Below are 17,576 nucleotides of genomic sequence, written 5' to 3'. Positions count from 1 at the left end.
GAACACTCAAGCGGATCTGTATTTTCCATTATCGGTCACAGTGCTCTCAAGGGTATCCCTGTACATATAATGGTTTTTGCTGGTGGTGGTGTTTTTTAAAATTATTTCTCTGGGACAAACTTCCAGGGGTGAAATTAATGGGCCAGAGAACAAAAAAACATTGATGTCATAATACTTTACAAAAAGATCACGCCCACATACAGGCCACTGCAGCATTCGTGAGTATACCTCTGTCACATCTTCCCCTATTTCTCATGTTGCTATTTACATTTTTTTACTTTGAAAATTTTTAATTATATATGAGGACAAACATCACAGAAAGTGTGTTTGTTCACTCTTTCTGGCGTAGATCACCCTTTACCTAGTTATCTATTAGGGTATCCAAGTTTTTCTTATAAATCTAAATTAATAGACTCTTTCTATAATATAGCTTCCCAATTACTTGCCTGCTTGATTGTTACTATAGACACACTTAAAGGTTCTAAATTTGTACATTAAAATCTATTGTTTCTTGTGACTTGATCTAGGCTACTAATTTTTCTGACAGATTAGTCCCACCTTCAAAGCATTTCTAACCACTCTCCAGAACCCAAGACTTGGCTTGTGTTTCTTAGAAATTCCAAAGATAAAGAAACTTTGAAACCCGGTTAAAACGATTTGTAAGCACAGTGTGTGAAGTGCTGAAAATTATTTCAGTTCAACTTAACCCCAACCAGTTCTGGAATATGAGAAAAATAGCCAAGGGTGTCCCAAGAGCTCGTCCTTGCCAGGGTGCATTACCTGAGGTAGGTAGGGGGCTCTGTGCTGATGGACACAGCCTTGTACTTCTCATCATTGCCATCCAGAATCTCTTCTACCTCTGAAGCTTTTAACAGAGTCACGCTGGTGGCCAGGGTCGTGTATCCATGATCTGTAAACAGAGACACCACTGCGGTCACCCTGCTGGTGTGGGGCACAGCGAGCAGCAGCAGCCAGTAGATGCAGCATATCAAAGTCCTCGCATGCAGGAGGTAGGAAAAGCAGGTGTCAACCTTACTACTACTGAATGCTGGCCTCTTCCAAAAGGGCAATCTGGATTGAGTACTTTATTAGAGGTCCTACTGGGTAAACAGTCCCTGAGGATTTCCCTGGACTCATTTGTCCCAGGAGCACCAACTGAGGGCACAGAGGAAGTACACAGGGCAACGGCAGCAGCAGCAGCAGCAGCTACAGTACAGCACAGCCAACGAGGGCTCTCAGGAGAAAAGGAAGACTCCAGAGTTATACCACCAGTGGGAAGAGGTCTGACACCACTGCAATCCACAACATCAAGCAAAGTGGAAAGATGGAATGAAAGATGAAAAATACTTTTCTTTTAAAACAAGAGCCCAGAGAGTTGGAAAGAGCTGCTTCATACTGAACATGAACTCTTGGCCCTGCGCCAATCAACATGTGCTGTCTAGGAAACAGGACAGATACTAGGCAACTCGACCCACAGCTCTTCTAGGAAAGCTTGGTCAAGAGCTGCTACTTGTCTGCAGGTCCAGCCTGGCTTCTCCTGGAGAAACAAATCAGTTACGGGGGAAGTGCCTCCAAAGCACAAGGCAGAAGAGTCACCGAGACTTCACCTGAGGCTTGCAGAGGGGAAAGCAAAGCTGGGAATGCACTGCGTTAATGACTGGTGCCTACTGGGGAGCAGAGGGAGGACAAAAAGGAGATTTTTAAAAACGAGTGAGTGGAAATGTTATAGCAGCAGATAAAAAGAAGCTCCGGCTCCTGCATTAAAAGAACCACTACTTTGCCCACAGTAGACAAGACCACAGTAGCACCTATAAACACAACCAAACAGGACAGGCTGCAAAGCGTACACTCGCACGCACAGACAGGCACACATACACAGGGCTTCAGGGCGGGTCTTCACCCAGGCCCCGGGCAGCTCTCTACAAGGCGCCACTGCCAAGAGGGAAGCAGTTTCGCTACCTGCCAAACATTGTGCTGTGTCCAAACCCAAATGGACCATGAGATTTTCCTGATGAAGCCCCCAGAGTGTCTGAGAGTAACCTTTTGCCCTGCACAGAGCTGCCACGGCTGAAGCACGCTACTGTCTCTACTGTCACTAGTGTCAGGTGGCTCACCTATCAAGCCCCAGGCACACCTCAGACACAACAAGCAGGGACATGCACATGGGCTCTAGCACACTGGCTGCCAGAATGAAGTGCTATGGGATGGATGTGCTCTGGGAAGCGAAGCGGTGAAAGCCCCAGAGGGGAGTGGGAGCTGGGGCCACCACCCGCCACTTGGGCTGATGAAGGGTGACTATCGCAATATGCCCACGGCAGATGGCAGAGCATCACAGCATTCCTAAAACGTTTTGAGACCAACATGTCTTCACAGCACCCACTATCCCAGCCCTGCCCTCCCCAGGCACCCCCTGGCCCTGTTGAAAATGCCTGACAAAGGACCACCAGTGGCTATCTGGAGCCACTTTTATGCCTGAGCTGCATGTGTGCCCCATCCCTAGGATGCTCCCTGCCACACTAAGGTCAAGGCTGCAGTGAAGACACTGGAGTGAAAACGTTTTATCTTCATGACATAAGCGAGTGGTTTTGAAACAGGTTTACAAACCCTCGTGAAGACGCACCCTTAGTGTTAGGTTTTGTTTTTTTACCATGTGACGATGCAACTATTTTCTTCCTCTCTTCCACAGTGGCTAGTCGCCTCCAGAGTGAGGGGTATCTCTTGTACAGAGAACCTCGGAACATACGGAGGTAGTTTCCCACCTATGAGTAAAGCAAGAAGGCTCATTATGAGGGTCGCATCTCCACGCAGAGGGAAGGGTCCTGGCGCAGAGGCTCCACTGGATCAGGCGATGGACAATCAGATGAGTTGGCTATCAGGCACCAGACTTTCGCCAGCGATAAAAACACATTCTGCTGACATCAAGGGTTCAACAGCAGTGCACATCTGGCCTGCATCTGCCCCTCTGGGCAGAGGCAACAACATCTGCAACCTGATGACAGGACCAAGCTTTGTGAGGCAGGCCTCCAGAGCTCCCCAACAAGCCTACAGTAATTTTGATTTCGGACTAAGATCTCTAGCACTTTCCAAAAACGTAAGGCTGCTTTGACTTTCATCTTAAGGACTACACTTTGATATTTTTAAGATGTAATAAACACCAAAAAGGTCTTTTAATTTTAGACAGATGCAGGATAATTTCCCCCGTGGCCTTGTTGCTTTGTTTAGTAATAAAATTCAAACCAGGCATACCAAAGGAATTTTCCGAAAAATTTAAAAAGGACTTATCGGCAATCACCAGACTGCTATATAAATCATTACTTCCCCAAATAATAGCTTTAGTTTGCTTTGTACTAAATACTCAAGCATGGCTTCCTTAATGAAAAGGAAAAAATCTAGTCCCAAAGTTTTTAAAAAGAAATTCCATTGTTTCATTGACTTTTCCAAAATGATCATGTGAATTACATGGCAGAGGATGGCCAGTGAACTGGGTGCCAGATGCCGGCTCCACCTGTGACCGGTAATTACTTCCCCTTTCTGGGTCTCTTTACTCATCTGTCAAATGCTCAGCAACTCTGGAGTTCACTCCACAAAGAACCACTTCTATTATTTTCCTATTTATCTACCCAGCATAGTATATCTATTAAATAAAAACATTTCTCTATTTTTCATGAATTAAAGATTTTGATGATTGACAACCAGATCTGCTGAACAGTGTGATGGAAGGTGACCACAGTGAATCACTCATGCTCTATACAGCAGGCACAGACCTACTGTGCATTATTTGGCTTGAGTGCCATTATCATTCAAGGGTAAATGTATAGTTTCCATTAGGTTTTTGAAAAGACGTTGACAATAACATCCTCCACTACCTTACAGGTCCTGCAGAGCTCCAGGACTTCTCGACCCTTCCTAAGGCCCCTTCAGAACATAGGAGACCAGGGCTTGCCTTCCTGGGTTTCCCTGAACCAGCTTTTGCCTGTGAAATGAAGGTGTTGACTTGGGGATATCCTAGGGTCCTCTCAGGTCTGTGACCCTAGCTTGAATACAGCTGCCTGCAGATGGCAGGAGAATAGTGACACATACTCACTGCAACTGCAGATGCCTTCCCAAAACCACTCCATGGATATGGCATGGAGGCACTGAGTGTGATCCTATGGCCGGCCCACCTCCCTGAATATGGTACCTGTCTCCCAAGGGGAAGGGAATTGGAGGCCATCCACCTAATGCAGTCACACGGGCTACTGAAGATCGACAAACAGCATTCTGATCTTGAACCTTTCCCAGACCCCGAAAGGTCTAACGATTGTTAAGCCAGGCTCAGAAAGCAAACTTCCTCTCCCTTCTCCCATGTGGGTCTATACTGACCGGGTCTCAGGACAACGTTCTCATTCAACAAGGCTGAAAGAGAAGAGCGCCGTTAACTTTCTAGAAACTAAAATGTGTTACAGAAAAGAACTTGGAGGCCATCTAGACTAAGCATCTCATTATGAGAAAAGTGATACGGAGGCAGAACAAAGCTGGAACCAGGCCTCCTGACTTTCTTCCCACCTGGCCACATGCTTCTTCTCAGTTTGCTCCACCTAATAAATAAAAGTTGCACTCCAAAAGTACCACCCACTCAGAGTCAAGACCAAACTGATTGCTTTTCTTGCCAATTAGATAAGGTAAAGGTTTCTTTAAACAACCTGCCATTATCACATACTGCAACTCCTCAACTGCCTTTTGTATCCTGCATTTAAGCCTATGAGGACTATTCTAAACCTTGGCAGATGGACAGGCACTGGATCCATCTCCCCAGCACGGCTATCTTTGAAGAGTAGCATTTATGTGATATGGAAATTTTTATTGCATCCTGCCTTTTGTTTAAAAAACAAAATGATGAAAAACGGTGACACTAAAATTCTGATGCTGAGAACATGGGTCTCATTATTCAATACAACTAAGACAAACCTGGAATCACAGATAGCCTCGGAGTGACCATCATGAGGCTTAATTCATTCACACTATTTCAATTGCGAAGAAAAACAACAAAAATTGTAAAAACAAGAATGAAATGTTGGCAGCTTCCCCTGATACTGAAAACTCCTCCAAGGAAAGGCAACCCTTGGCATTTTGTAACTGCTTCAGCTTAGCAAGGTTAGCACTTATTTCATTACATGAGAAGACTCTACTGCTTGTTATATGCACATATGAATTGTATATCCATTAAAAAAATGAATATACACTGAGGGCTGCCTTCAGACCAAGAAGGGCTAGTCTGAGGCAATCTGAAAAAAATTCACACACTTAGTACAAACTACCATTGAAGGACCAGCTGTAGGATTAAAGGACCAGTTGATTCAGGATTAAAGGTCTTTAGGATGTTTCCGCTGTAATAATTCAGTTAGTCCAAGATATCCAAAGTGCCAACTGCTTTTGAATTGTTGACAGACCAAGCTCAGGGACTGGGGCCTTATCCCTCAAATGAACTAGGAAGATCCTATCCACCCAACAGCAATCCTCCTCCTCCCAACCTGTTTCTTCCCTGGTAAATGAAGCTCAAAACACTGTCAAAACACCTCCCAGCCCACTTCGAAGGCAACGAACACAATGTGAATGAGCCCTCCTTAAACCGGTGTTTACAACCTGCGATTTCAAGGATCCCAAATGTAGCAATGGGGGAGGGGGTGCATATGAGATCGCCAACATCTTCCCCCTCAAGAGTCGCAGGGGCTATCAAAACACCCCGTTCTTTTGTGTCTTCCTGGAACTGTACCAACTCAGCGTGAAACCAGTGGCCCCTCGTTCAGCCCTAGCCCTGGCAGCAGGATGCATTCCCGACCGCGATGATATGGGTAAGTACATTCAGAATCACAGAGGAGCGCGGGGCGGGGTCTACCCGGCCACGCCTCGCTGGGCCGCGCCCCACTGGGCCGCGCCGCGTGTGCGCGCGCACCCGCCCGCTACGATGAATGGAAACGCGCGTTCCCGGCGCGCAGACCCGCCTCGAGGCTCCCGCGGGGCCGGGCCTGGGAGAGCGAGGACGCGCCGCGGGCTACCTCTGAGCCGATCATGTAGAACTCGCCGTCGTCCTCCAGCTGGAACTTGACGGGCTTTTGCCCGAAGGTCTTGCTCAGGGCCATCATCATCATTGTGGCAGTGGAGGCGGGTGGCCAAGGCCGGGCTGCGTGGGATCAGGAGGGCTAAAGCGGCGCCAGGACGCGCCGAATCGAGGGGAGCCGAAGTCGGGAGGCGAAGAGCGGGCTGGGCCAAGTGCTCGCGCGGCCGCCGGGTTCCTCAGCCGCTGCAGCAGACGACGACCAGGCCGCCCTCAGTGCGCACGCGCGGGCGTTGACGCTGACGCGCGCGCTGCCGCCGCCCAAACAAAAAGCCGAGGCGCGCTCCCGCGAGTCCCTTAAAGGAGCCTAGACCCGTTTCTTTTCCTCCCAGTCTGTCTCCCAAATCCAGGTACCGAGGAAAACTTCTCGCAGGTGGAAATAGCAACCGAGGCCCTGACTCAGGTGGTGGCTTTCCCAGTCTTAAAGCTGGGACTGAAACTCAGTCCAGTGGAAGAGGAACGAACTGAGACCTGAACGCGAGGAGGAGGCCGGAAGTACCATGCCTCAGTTTCTCCACGCGGAAAATGCAGTTCAGCTGAGCGGATAAGAGGGCTCCTAGGAACAGATATCTCAGTTCTGGGCCCACATCTGTTCCTGTGGCTGTTGGAATGGGCAGAATGACTACACTGGGTGGTGGTAGCGTGGGCAAAGGCTCCCCAACTTGGCAGGATTCTAAAGCCCAGGTGGTATTTGGTTTGGCTAGTGCATCAGATGAGTGTTGGAAGGGTGGGAACCTTTTCCATTCCTTAACCCTGTGCTTTGTGCTGGCAACAAGCTGAGCCCTGTGGTGAAACTTGACAGCCCTGTCCTGTGACGCTTATAGCTGGGGGTGAGGACTGAGATTAACGAAAGCGTCAAAGCATCTGTGTATCCCCTTGAACAATGCAGTAGGTCAAAAATGGCCCACTGCTGACAATTTCATATGGTTAAGTCTGATAAAAATTGCAGCTATAGTAGGTGTTACTATGGAAGAGATACACACAGGGTTGGATGGCAGGCAAGGAGACACCTGAGAGTTAGGAAGGGTCGGCTGTGGTAAATACGAGTTTTGTTCTGTGTCCTGACAATGGTGGGACAGAGGCTGGGGCATGGCAAGAACAGATAAAGTGACCACCACTTAGTGGAAGATGATCTGAGGGTCTGAGGGGCAAGTAGGGGAAGCAGAGAGCCATTTATGAAGCCACTAAGGGAGTCCAGTGACATAAGATGGAGGAATGGAGCAGGAGGGGCCCTAAACATTTTCCCAGCCCCAAGAACCAGAGGCTTAGTGGTGGGGTAGGCTGCTACTCTGGCTTCCACAACAGAGCAGGTCCCAAGCCAGGCCTCCCACTTCCCTAGCCCAGCTCTTTCCCCATTCTATCCACGTAGTCAGAGAAACCCCAGGCAGGCAGGTAGAAAATGACTGTGTTTAATGATAGTCCTCAGTAAAAAAAAAAAAAAAAAAAGCTTTGTACACACTATACACACATTTACATGGCTTTGAAAGGTCTCAGTGCTCGGATGAGGGCCGGGGAAGATCTAGCACATGACAGGATTGAGGTATGTTGAGGCCTCCAGGGCCTTGGGTCTCCAGCAGGAAGCACCCCTCTCCCCAGCTGACTCTTAACCTTCTGGCCTGGATCTTGGGGAACATCTCCAGGATCACCAACTGGAAGGCAGCCAGTTCCAAGCAACTACCCAGAACTGACTTCTTGGGAAAAGGCAGAAGGCCATGGGGGCCCAAGATCCATGTGCCAGCACCCTGCAGGAACCCTGCAACAGGGACAACAAGGACTCCAACTCCCCCAGCCCTGCTGAGGTCCTTTCCTGAGGGACAGGGATGGAGAGCAAGGGCAGCAGGTATGACTGTGACCTGCACAGGTGGGGCAGAGCCAGCCCAAGACCACCTCACCCTTAATGCCAAACCTCCCAGCCCAGTCTGAAACAGTTGCTGACAGGTGACCATGACCTGCATGGCCTTCCCTGCACTTGTCATGGTGGCAGCACCCCCTCCCCATCCCCCTGAGGAGACACAGGTTCTGTTCTGTGCCTGGTACCCACAGTCACAAAGATGGCCACGGGTCTCTAGGCAATGTCAGTGGCCTGGCAGGGGTCAGGGGCCCTGAGGGCATTCAAGCAGTAGTTAGCGGAAAGTATTGGCGGGCTCTGTACAGCCGAAGAAGTCGGGGCCCAGGAGGCGAGGAAAGCCCTCCAGGGCCTTCACCTTCACAGGGTCAAACTTCCAATAGAGGCGGCCACGCAGGAAGTAGGCATAACCTGAGAAGAGAAGAGTGAGGCCTAAGTGAGTGGACACTAGGCCTCACACCTGCTTGTCAGGCTGTGCCCATGGATGAGCACAGGGGGAGTTCTGGGTAGGAAGGCCTTGGCCACTGCTGAGTTCCTTAAAACCTGCAGGCCTCAGGGTGGCCCTTCCAGAACTTCTTTTCCTTTGGAGGAGTCCTGCCTGCCCAGAGTCTGGTCTGGGCTACCCACCCAGCCTTACAGACGCCGGGAGACTCAGAGACCCACCTCCTACCTCAGGAAAGCAAGTCCCGCTTCCCTCGCCACCCCTCCCTCCAGCTCACCCTACTGCACCCACCAGCCAGATAACAGATGGGCATCTTGAGTTATGGTGGGTGACACAAGCAACCTGGAGCCCCAGAACCCACGGTCACCACAAGACAGATTTCCTAGCAGGTCCCCACTTGGGAAAGCACAAAAGCAAAGTGGCAGGGGTCATGGGGGTGAGCGTTGGACTGTGAATCCCCAATCTAGTCTTTGGAGATGCAGGAATCTGGGTGGCTCAGCAGGGACTGCCTCAGTCAGGGAGGTCTTGGCTGTCCACTGTCCACTTGGGTGGTCCCAGTTAGGGAACACCTAAACCTCTATTTGCTCTTCTGGAAACTGGGTTCATAACAGGTGCTACATCTGAGCATTGTATAATACATGTAGGGAGCTTAGATGCCTGGAGCATCATCAGTCCTCAGTGAGCAGTGGTTTCTATTTTATCAGCCATAACAGGAACCTGCACAAGTCTTTGCACCTCTCTAGCCCTCAGTCTCCTCATCTACAACATGGGGGGTATAGCACTGCCCTAGCACAAGGAGTAGGCCAGATGGGGAGGGTGCTGGACAAAGGACTTGCGATGAAGAGCCTACATCCAGCCACCACAGGGTGGGAGATGTGGCTGCTGCACCACTTCTACCAGCTGCCCCATCCGCAACGCACCATCAGCATCCTGGAAGGCAGCGTCAATCTCAGAAGGTACCCCTCGCCAGTCGGTGGCCCGGCGGGGCACAGGGCTATCCACACGGCGGGTGCTGGGGTGAAAGCGCCAGTAGTCTCCGCCTCGGAAGAAGTAGATCTTGTTCTTCTCAGGGCCCCAGACCAAGGCTGCATGGACTGGGGACCCCAGCAGGCCCAATTCAGAGAGGGGTGCGGGTCCCAGGACTGGCTTCTCACCATCGTACACCCAGTACTGAGAACCTATGGAGAGGAGAGGCTGCAGTGGAACTAGCCAACTGCCATGCCGAGCCACCATGAACCTGCCCAGCTGCCACCACTGCCACGGACTTTCCCAGCCTCCGTTTCTTTGTCCTGCTTGGAGCCAGCGGGGATGTGCTGGGATGGTATAGGCTCTGGGAGGTACACGGGAAAGGTTATTTTAAGCAGCAGAGAGGTGCCTGAGGTCCCACTCCTTCCCCTGGTGTTTGACCGCTCACCACCCACTGGGCCTCAGCCCTGGGCCCTATCCCAGCAAGCTCTGGCTGGACCTCTGTTTATGAAGTCCCTGCCACCTGGAATGCTCCAGTCTTTCCCCTCTACCAGCTGAAAGTTAACAGCACATGCTTTAGGGTCACTAGACCTAAATCAAATCCCTGTTCTGCCTTTTCTAAGTTGTGCCCTCAGGTGAGTCACTATCACCTCTGGGCTGGAGGCTAATGAGTGACCCACTGTTTAATACCTTCTATTCTACACCTACTTTGAGTGCCGCCACCTCCAGGAATCACCCAGCTGTGCTCAAAGGGGTGAGCCTTGCTCTCCCTTGGGGCTAAGGCTTCAAGGCACCTGCCCATCATATTTGTCTGTCTGTCCCTGCCCTTGACCATAACATTCCCGGCTCCTGGAAATCTCAAGTGTGACTTCCCAGCCCCTACTCACCCTGGAAGAACCAGATGTGGCCCTGGGCATCCTCGAAGGCTGCATCGATGGGACTGGGCAGTCCCTGCCAGTGGCGAGAGGCCAGCGCAGGGTAGCCAGGCTGCAGGTGGCCCCCACGCAGCCGCCATACAAAGCCTGCCTTGAAGAAGAAGAGCTCGCCACGGATGGTGGAGACTGCATCAAAGGAGACCTCACAGGCATCTGGTGGGGCTTCCGGCTGAGGCAGGGGGAGGGAGGAGGGCCAGGAAAGAACCCACATTGGAGCCAGAGGCCAGTGGGGTGAGGAAAGCTGGGACAGGGCCTCAACTCCTGTCTTCCCACCCTCCTGTGCCTCACCTCCAGTGGTGCAATCTCATTGGTGTCCACCCCAGCCTGGGGTTCCAGGGCTGGAGGCCTAGAGGTGGGGTCTGGCTGGGGCCGGCCATATAGGTGCTGGATGCCCCTTCGGTCATCTGGGCTGAGGCTCAGTGGGTAGCGGAAGGTGTAGAAAGGGGACATAAGGGCCTTAGCAGCCGTGGTATGCTGTAGCCCGAGCACATGGCCAAATTCGTGGGCTGCCACCTGTAAGAGGTCTGTACCTGGAAAAGGGAGATAGCCCAGCAATCCCTGAATCTCCTGCAGCACAATACCCAAGTTCTAGACCCCAGCTCAGGGACCCTGGCAAGTCCCCATTCTTTATGATCTTCAGTTGCCCATCTGGAAAATTGGTCCCCAGCCCATACCCTGGTTGTCCCCAATAGTCCAGGTCTCATCATAGTCGAAGTGGACATCCCCTTCTCGGTGGGTCTTAGGGAAGAAGGCATGGGCCAGGATGCCCCCAGGTCCATCGAATGGCAAGTTGTCCCCATGCCAGTACCTGTGGGTGGGTGGGGGCGGTCAGTGGCTGCAGACAGCTGGGGCTTGTTCCCAGAGGGGTCCCAGGCCACCGTTTCACCTGGTGAAGTCGATCATGATGTCAGCATGGCCCTCATGCACCTCAGTAAAGGTGAGTGGTGTCACCTCACTCCACACCTGTAGGGCCTCTGCCACCGTCTTCCGCACCTGCTCCCGCACCAGCTGCCATGGGAACCGAAGGATCCTGGGGGTAGGAGGAGCAGCCCGGGCCTCACTCAGGGCAGGGCCAGTCCCTGATGGTTGTTGAGCCAGTAGTTGCCCCTGGATGTTCAGTGGGATGCATGCATGTCGACGCAGGCCAGGTGAACCTCAGGTGTGGGGCACTGATCCCTTTGCCACATGGGCACATCTTTTTGCGGATTTGTGTCTTTAAGTACATACATGTGTCTGCATTTGGAAGGAAGAACACAGGACCAGGAGCCCCAAGACCCACCTTCTAGACCTGACTGTATTGCTCACTGTAGGGAGACCTTGACCCCTTGACCTGACCACTCTTGGTTCCCAGTTCCCAACTCAGGACATTTCTGAATGCCCCAGCAGTCTCAGCTCCAATGCCAGTGATACCACACGGGTCTTCATGTACCTTCTCTCCCAAGCAGAGTTCCCCCGCCTGTAGGATGTTTTAAGTTTCAGCTTCTGCATCACTCCCAGGGGCCTCAGGTAACCTGAGCTATTTCTTGTCCTGCTCACCACTGTTTCTCACCTGCATGGATCCCGAATCGTGATGCTAGATCTAAACAATGACATGGTTAATGCCCCGCTCCCCAAGAGGACAGGTCATGGAGTCCCAGGGCCTGGCCCTTAGTAGGTCCCCATAGAAGCTGCCTGTGGGACTGAAGGCTGTGCCCTGGCATGTCTACAGGGCAATCAGATATGTGCTTACAGAAGCACTGCTCCTCTGTCGTGGGAGGGCATGGGTGTGGAAGGGATGCTGCCCGTGCGTGCATCTAAGTTGGGGTTCAGGGGTGTTGGTCCATGGATGGCTCAAGGGTCGGTGGACACACAGATCTGTTAACCATGGAGACCTAGCCCTGGCATGTGTCTCGAGAAGCAGGTGTGAAGGTGGCAGACATATACATGGACACAGGGGTCTAGAGCCTGTTCATGGCTATGGGCCCTACCTGTAGGTAAGGTCTGTCTTCTCCCAGCGCCCGCCTGACAGCACAAACCGCTTTTGTCGGTTGCGGGCACTCAGCCCATCAGGTGGGTCAGGTACGCCGCAGCGGGGAGGTCTGGGGCCTCCAGCAGGCTGGGGGACCTCCTGGGTGACAGAGGTAGATGCCAGGCTGCTTGAAGGAGCTTCATGCCAGGGCTGTGGCCTCCTTCTCATCAGGTGATGACGGTGGGCATCCTGAGCAGGAGAGAGGATATGGAGACCTGGTCAGGCCTCAAGTCCCTGTGTCCCAATGTTAGAGGTGTGGGCTGTCAGCACACCTATGCTCAGCCCCAGCCCATATGTCACTAGGCAAGCAGAGAGCCAGAGAAAGTTTGCCTACTGTCATACCTCAGGCCCACTGGCAGAAGATGACTGGTTTCTTGATGACTTACTCCAAGGCCTCCTACTGCCTGTCCCTCCCTCCTGGAGCAGCCCCAGCCTGCCTGTCACCTACTCCAGCCATTTGGGCTGGTGAGCTCTAGGTGAGAGTAGACTGTATTCTACATACACTCAGGAATGGTCCCCAATAAAGCTTATGAGGAAAGGCCAGACAGCTCCTCCTGCTCCCCCCACTGCCCACCCCCACCAAGTCACGTGAGCTACTACTGCCCAGGACATCCACCTATGACCCTCCCCAGTGTGGAGGGGCTGCAGCCCTGCCTCAATCTGCTCACCGGACAAAATGGGGATGGTATCTCCCCATAGTGTTGACCTGAAGATGACTCAAGGCAATACATGTAAAGCACTTAGCCAGGGGGCCAGGCACCTGGTAAGGGTAACTAGAACTGAAGTCTGACTTTTGGGGGCAGTTTTGCTCACACCCCACCAGGGCTGGGCATACAACAGGGCTAGATGTGGTCTGCCTGGCCCCTCCATCTATGCATGCATGCATGCATGTGTGGTGGGGAACAGTTACCTGCTTCCCAGCCTCACCTAGCCCTGCCCTGCTGGAGCCCTAGCACCACCAATGGTGACTCTGACCTGGAGCTCCCAAGTCCCAGGGTAGAGGTCACCATTCTCATGCATGAAAAAAGCAGAAGCTCAAAGAGTTTGGGAGACCTTGTGAGGTCACCCAGCAAGGTCATGGCAGGAGCTAGGTGAGGACTCTTATGGTCAGAAGCAAAGCCTTAGCTGTGGACATTATACAAAGCTGGAAGAGAGGCATGGAGTAGTGCTGTTTGCTGAGAGACTCAGCGCCTGTCTGGTCTGGGCCTGTCTGGTCTGGACAGCTGTGGCCTCCCCACTGCCATATTTGGGGTGGCAGCTGGGCAGCCCAGCCCCACCCTCAGCCTCCGTCTCTGGCAGCTGTCCCAGGCCCCATGTGCTCCAGGGCTATGATCAGTGTCCCAATCTCACCAAGCTCCTGATTATGACACCACCAAGAACCACCCAGACCGAACTCCCAAGAATGCCCCACTATGAGGGGGTCTTCTGAACATCTGGAGCTTCTGAACTCCTGGGGGGCTGTGGAGCTACTTGGGGTGTGGGGTCCTGGACCAGTTTTCCCTGAGTTTCAGAGCTTGCCTTATTGAATAATTGGTTACCCGGCAGAGCCCAGCCTCACTGGGTTGTGGGTTCCAGCCGATACTAGGCTTACTGCTAATAAATACTTATCACTATTGCTGTTCACCTTTATCTAGGCTAGGGCCCTGCCAACAGCTCTACAGACATGTTCTTAGCCTATGATGAGATCTATCACCAACTCTACCTTCATCACGCCCATGTCTCAGATGAAAAACAAAGCCCAGAGAAGTTAAGCAACTAGCCCAGGTAACAGCTGGCAGGTGGCAGGCTGTCTGTGCTCATGGCCCAACCTACCTGTTACCTCTGTTCCTTGGGCTGGAGTCACCCTTCCATTGAGGGAAGGCTGCAGGCTGGCCTCACTTTGGTGACCAAAGAACAGGAAATTATTAAGCACCTGCTATTTCCCAGGTACTTTGCAGGCTGGCTCATTGAACTTCCCGACTCCTCCCACAAGGTAGGGACAATACATATGCAAGGTTTCACATTAAGGATGTGGATCCCAGGTCTGTGTGACCAGCCATGAGGGCCTGCTCCTTCCGCTCTGCACACTGTTCCCCTTGACTTCCAGGATAAACAGGTTTTTTCCCCAACCCTGGCAGGGGTACCAGGATCCTCCCTAGGAAGGGCAGGGCTGTGTCATCTCCTGGGAGTTCTAAACTACCCAGAGCCCAGCCTGCCAGCTCTGTTTATGCTCATGGGTAGAAATCTCTCTTCTGCCCACAAGAGAGGTCTGGAGCAGCCAGCCTGGGAAGGAGGGTGGGTAATTGACATTTATACTTTCCCTTTCTCTCCTGCCCCCCATAAGGCACCAAGTCTATGCCCAGACCCCTGGATCATAGCACTCTCAATGCAGTAGAAAGAGCCACAGTCTGAGATTCAGAAGACCCAGTTCTATGCAATGGCAACTCTGGACAAAGTGACCCTGGGCAAGTCACTGTCCTCTCTTAGCTTCGACCTCCCTATCTGTCAGATGAAGATGATGCCACAGCAAAGAACTAAATGCTCTCCTTCCGTAATGCCTGCTGCAGCACCTGGCAGAGACTCTTCCCTGGCCCGGCTCCTCACCTCTATGGGCCCTCTCCTCCCACACCTGGGGATCTGCTCTCACCAAATTCTCTACAGCTCCCCCAAAGTCTCCACTTTAAATTGTAAAACAGAGAGCTTGCAAATCAAGAAAAGAGTGACTCGTGACTCCTCGCAAGCCAGAAGCCTCTTGCTCCCTGTCTGTGTCACATTCATTGGTCTTGGAGAGAGATTGAGCACAAGGCACTAGAATGGAGGCCTCCAGACAATGGGGTCCTTTTTGGGGAAGCCTATCATTTAATGGTTTTTGGCCTCAGTTTTCCCATTACAGGGATGAGACACAGGCTCTCTGCCCCACTGACCCCCATTCATCTTTGCCTGGGGCCAGATGCCCTATATGCAAGGCCTGACACAAGGCAGCCTGCTGATTTCTAAAATGGCTCACTGGTCCTCCCAGGGTTTGCTGGAATTCTACAGCCCCAGGGAGGTCAGAGAACAGGCATTTCCCAGAGAGGTCAAGGACATTGCCCAGAGTCACACAGCAAGTCACGCAAGAGTTCTACCTAGACCTAGGGCTTATGCCTCCCCACCCAGAGTTCTCCCTGCACCCTCTCAGTTCTCGGCCTATCTCCAAAACCCACATTGCTGAGAAGAGTTTCTTCTGGTGCATTCCCTCCTCCTCTTCGGCCAGTAGCCTCCCTTGGCCTGCCCTGTGGTGTGTGTCCAGCTCAGTCACCCCCACCCTCCTCTGGCGGGCATCAAACCACAGCTTCAAATATCCTCGAGGAATTTCTCAGCTGACTCAATCTCCCGGCTGAGCTAGAGGCTCAAGATCAGCCTCTGGGACAACTTCCAGTCAAGAAAATGGAAGTACCTGGTAGAGGGGCGCTAAAACTGGACCCCAGGATAGGTAAGTGCTAGATAAGGCCAGGCTAGTTGTATCTCTCCCTGAGCCTCAGTTTGTTGTTATTCCAAGAGGGATAATTAATCATAGTTACACTTTCTGTTGTCCGCAGGAGATGACCCTGACGGCGGGGCACTTTGTTAGGCTGTGAGGAAGACAGGGGAGCATCACCACCACATTCTACGCAGCATCAAGTCCCTCTGAGGCTGAGAGGCCAAGCAACCTGGCCAAGTCACACAGCCAGTTGGCAGGCAGGTCCATCTTCTCCCCCCATGTAGCCTAACCTTCTCCTTTCCTCCCCTCCCCTGCTGGTCCCAAGGGCTGCGGGGCTTTCATCATTCCTGAAAGCTACAAACTGGGATGGATAAATATTTACAGAGCTTTCCTGGCCCTGCCAATGGCAGCCCGGGGAAAAACACATTTGAGGCGACCCCAAATGCTCCCTGCATATCTGCAGAGAGACAGACAACCCAGCTCAGACCCGGCCCCAACTGACGGTACACAAGCATCAAAGTGGTAGCTACAGGTGACGAAATGTCTCCAGTGTGCCTGGCAGTACCTCTCCTCAAATTACCTTGTTTAATCCTCAGCGCCCAGCAGTGGGCACTGTTATCTCCCACTTAGTCCTGATAAGACTGAGAGGGTAAGGTTCTGAGGTACAAAAGGTGCTCGCCTAGGGTCACATCGTTCAAATTCAGATTTCTCCAATTCCCGAGCCCATAGCTTCAACTGCTACCTACAGTAGTTCCCAACTCTACCCCAAGTCCTAGGGGGCTAGGAGGGGCTGGGGAAGAAGAAAGGCTGAGGTGCCCCCAACTCATCCTATCCCACCCAGCCTACCCCTCCTGTTCCCATAGCCAGTGCAGGGCAGGCTGGCCAGGGCAGAGCTGGGGTGGCTGGACAGAGGGACCCAGCTGGTCAGATCTCCTTCCTCATGGACCAGTCCAACGACTCCTGCCTGTCGCACCTCCTAATAGTCCCAACCCTGCCTGAGCTATCTGGAAGCCTCAGCTGCCAGTTGAGGTGGGGTGGTACGGGCTCCCAGGGCCCTGAGGGCCTGCAGTTGCCCAGGCTCTTACCCCGGGCCCTGCCTGGCCACCCCTGTGACTAGTCCGTTAAAGCCAAATCAAGAGGAGCATGCAGGCTTCCTGGCACACACAGGCTGACACACGCACCCCAGGATCTTCCCTCCTCTCCTCGTTTTGCTGCTCTCTCACGTGGACTCTCTTCTCTCTGGATCCTACATCCTCCTCCCTTTCCTTGCTGTCCCACCCTTGTTCTCCGAGGGTCTCAATTGCCCACCCTTGGCCCCGCTTCTTTCTCATTTTCTCACTGTCACGCACACACTGTAGCTCTCTAGCTCACGTCGTACTGGTTCCAAGCCTCTCAGACTTGCCACTTGCAGGTGCCCAGGTAGTGGCACCTCCTCCAGCATAGCTGCTGCCCTCCCCAGCTCTTCCTTAATTCTCCAGCCCACTGCACACCTGGAGATGTGCTCGCTGAGGCCACACACCTGAAGGCTGACACTAGCTCTGCTTTGTCCTTGCGATGAATAGAGGGCCCTTTAACCACTCCCTCTGCTAACCTCCCCAGCACACACCCCAGCATCTGCGCCTGGGGCACCGAGGAGCAGCTCCCCATGCTGGGAGGGGGCGTGCGTCTAGCGGCGATCCCCGCGCAGGCTCCACTTGCACACCTCCAGAGACGGGAAGTTCTCTATCACGCCCACAGGGACCCAGAAAGTTTTAGGTAACGGGCGGCTCCAGGCCACCCCGGGCGCCCCCGTAGGTCCAGCTCCGCCACTGGGCCCAGCCCGCGTGCCCGGCGCCCCTTGGGCGAG

General features: G+C 52.8%; 2 protein-coding genes across 5 annotated transcripts in view; both read right to left on the bottom strand.

Moving 5' to 3' along the window:
• The window catches only part of SMARCB1 (SWI/SNF related, matrix associated, actin dependent regulator of chromatin, subfamily b, member 1), a 30,471-nt gene extending 24,112 nt beyond the window's left edge, over window positions 1-6,359 (bottom strand). Inside the window, exons 1-3 of one of the 2 annotated variants that reach the window (XM_006908669.3) lie at window positions 6,036-6,359; window positions 2,621-2,759; window positions 781-910 (exon numbers count right to left, since the gene is read on the bottom strand). In XM_006908669.3, the coding sequence (XP_006908731.1) occupies window positions 781-910; window positions 2,621-2,759; window positions 6,036-6,128 (362 nt within the window). In that variant the 5' untranslated portion in view covers window positions 6,129-6,359. The remainder of the gene's footprint in view (window positions 1-780; window positions 911-2,620; window positions 2,760-6,035) is intronic. The other variant, XM_006908670.3, reaches the window with a different exon arrangement.
• A 143-nt stretch (window positions 6,360-6,502) lies between these two features.
• Window positions 6,503-17,521, bottom strand: MMP11 (matrix metallopeptidase 11). 3 transcript variants are annotated; one of them, XM_025044492.1, is made up of 8 exons: window positions 17,250-17,521; window positions 12,251-12,480; window positions 11,170-11,313; window positions 10,958-11,091; window positions 10,572-10,813; window positions 10,236-10,452; window positions 9,303-9,560; window positions 6,503-8,351 (listed from the first exon to the last, which is right to left on the bottom strand). In XM_025044492.1, exons 2-8 carry the CDS (start codon window positions 12,457-12,459, stop codon window positions 8,218-8,220), a joined length of 1,338 nt encoding a protein of 445 aa, XP_024900260.1. In that variant the 5' UTR covers window positions 12,460-12,480; window positions 17,250-17,521; the 3' UTR covers window positions 6,503-8,217. The 3 variants fall into 3 exon arrangements, with proteins under 3 accessions (XP_024900260.1, XP_024900259.1, XP_024900261.1); XM_025044491.1 differs by lacking the exon at window positions 17,250-17,521 and having other exon boundaries at window positions 12,251-12,805; XM_025044493.1 differs by lacking the exons at window positions 6,503-8,351; window positions 9,303-9,560; window positions 17,250-17,521 and adding an exon at window positions 9,571-9,712 and having other exon boundaries at window positions 12,251-12,809.
• Window positions 17,522-17,576: the final 55 nt, after the last annotated feature.

This window comes from Pteropus alecto, unplaced genomic scaffold, assembly GCF_000325575.1.
Source record: "Pteropus alecto unplaced genomic scaffold, ASM32557v1 scaffold113, whole genome shotgun sequence".
NCBI classification, from domain to species: domain Eukaryota; kingdom Metazoa; phylum Chordata; class Mammalia; order Chiroptera; family Pteropodidae; genus Pteropus; species Pteropus alecto.
This window is presented reverse-complemented; position numbering and strand designations above follow the sequence as displayed.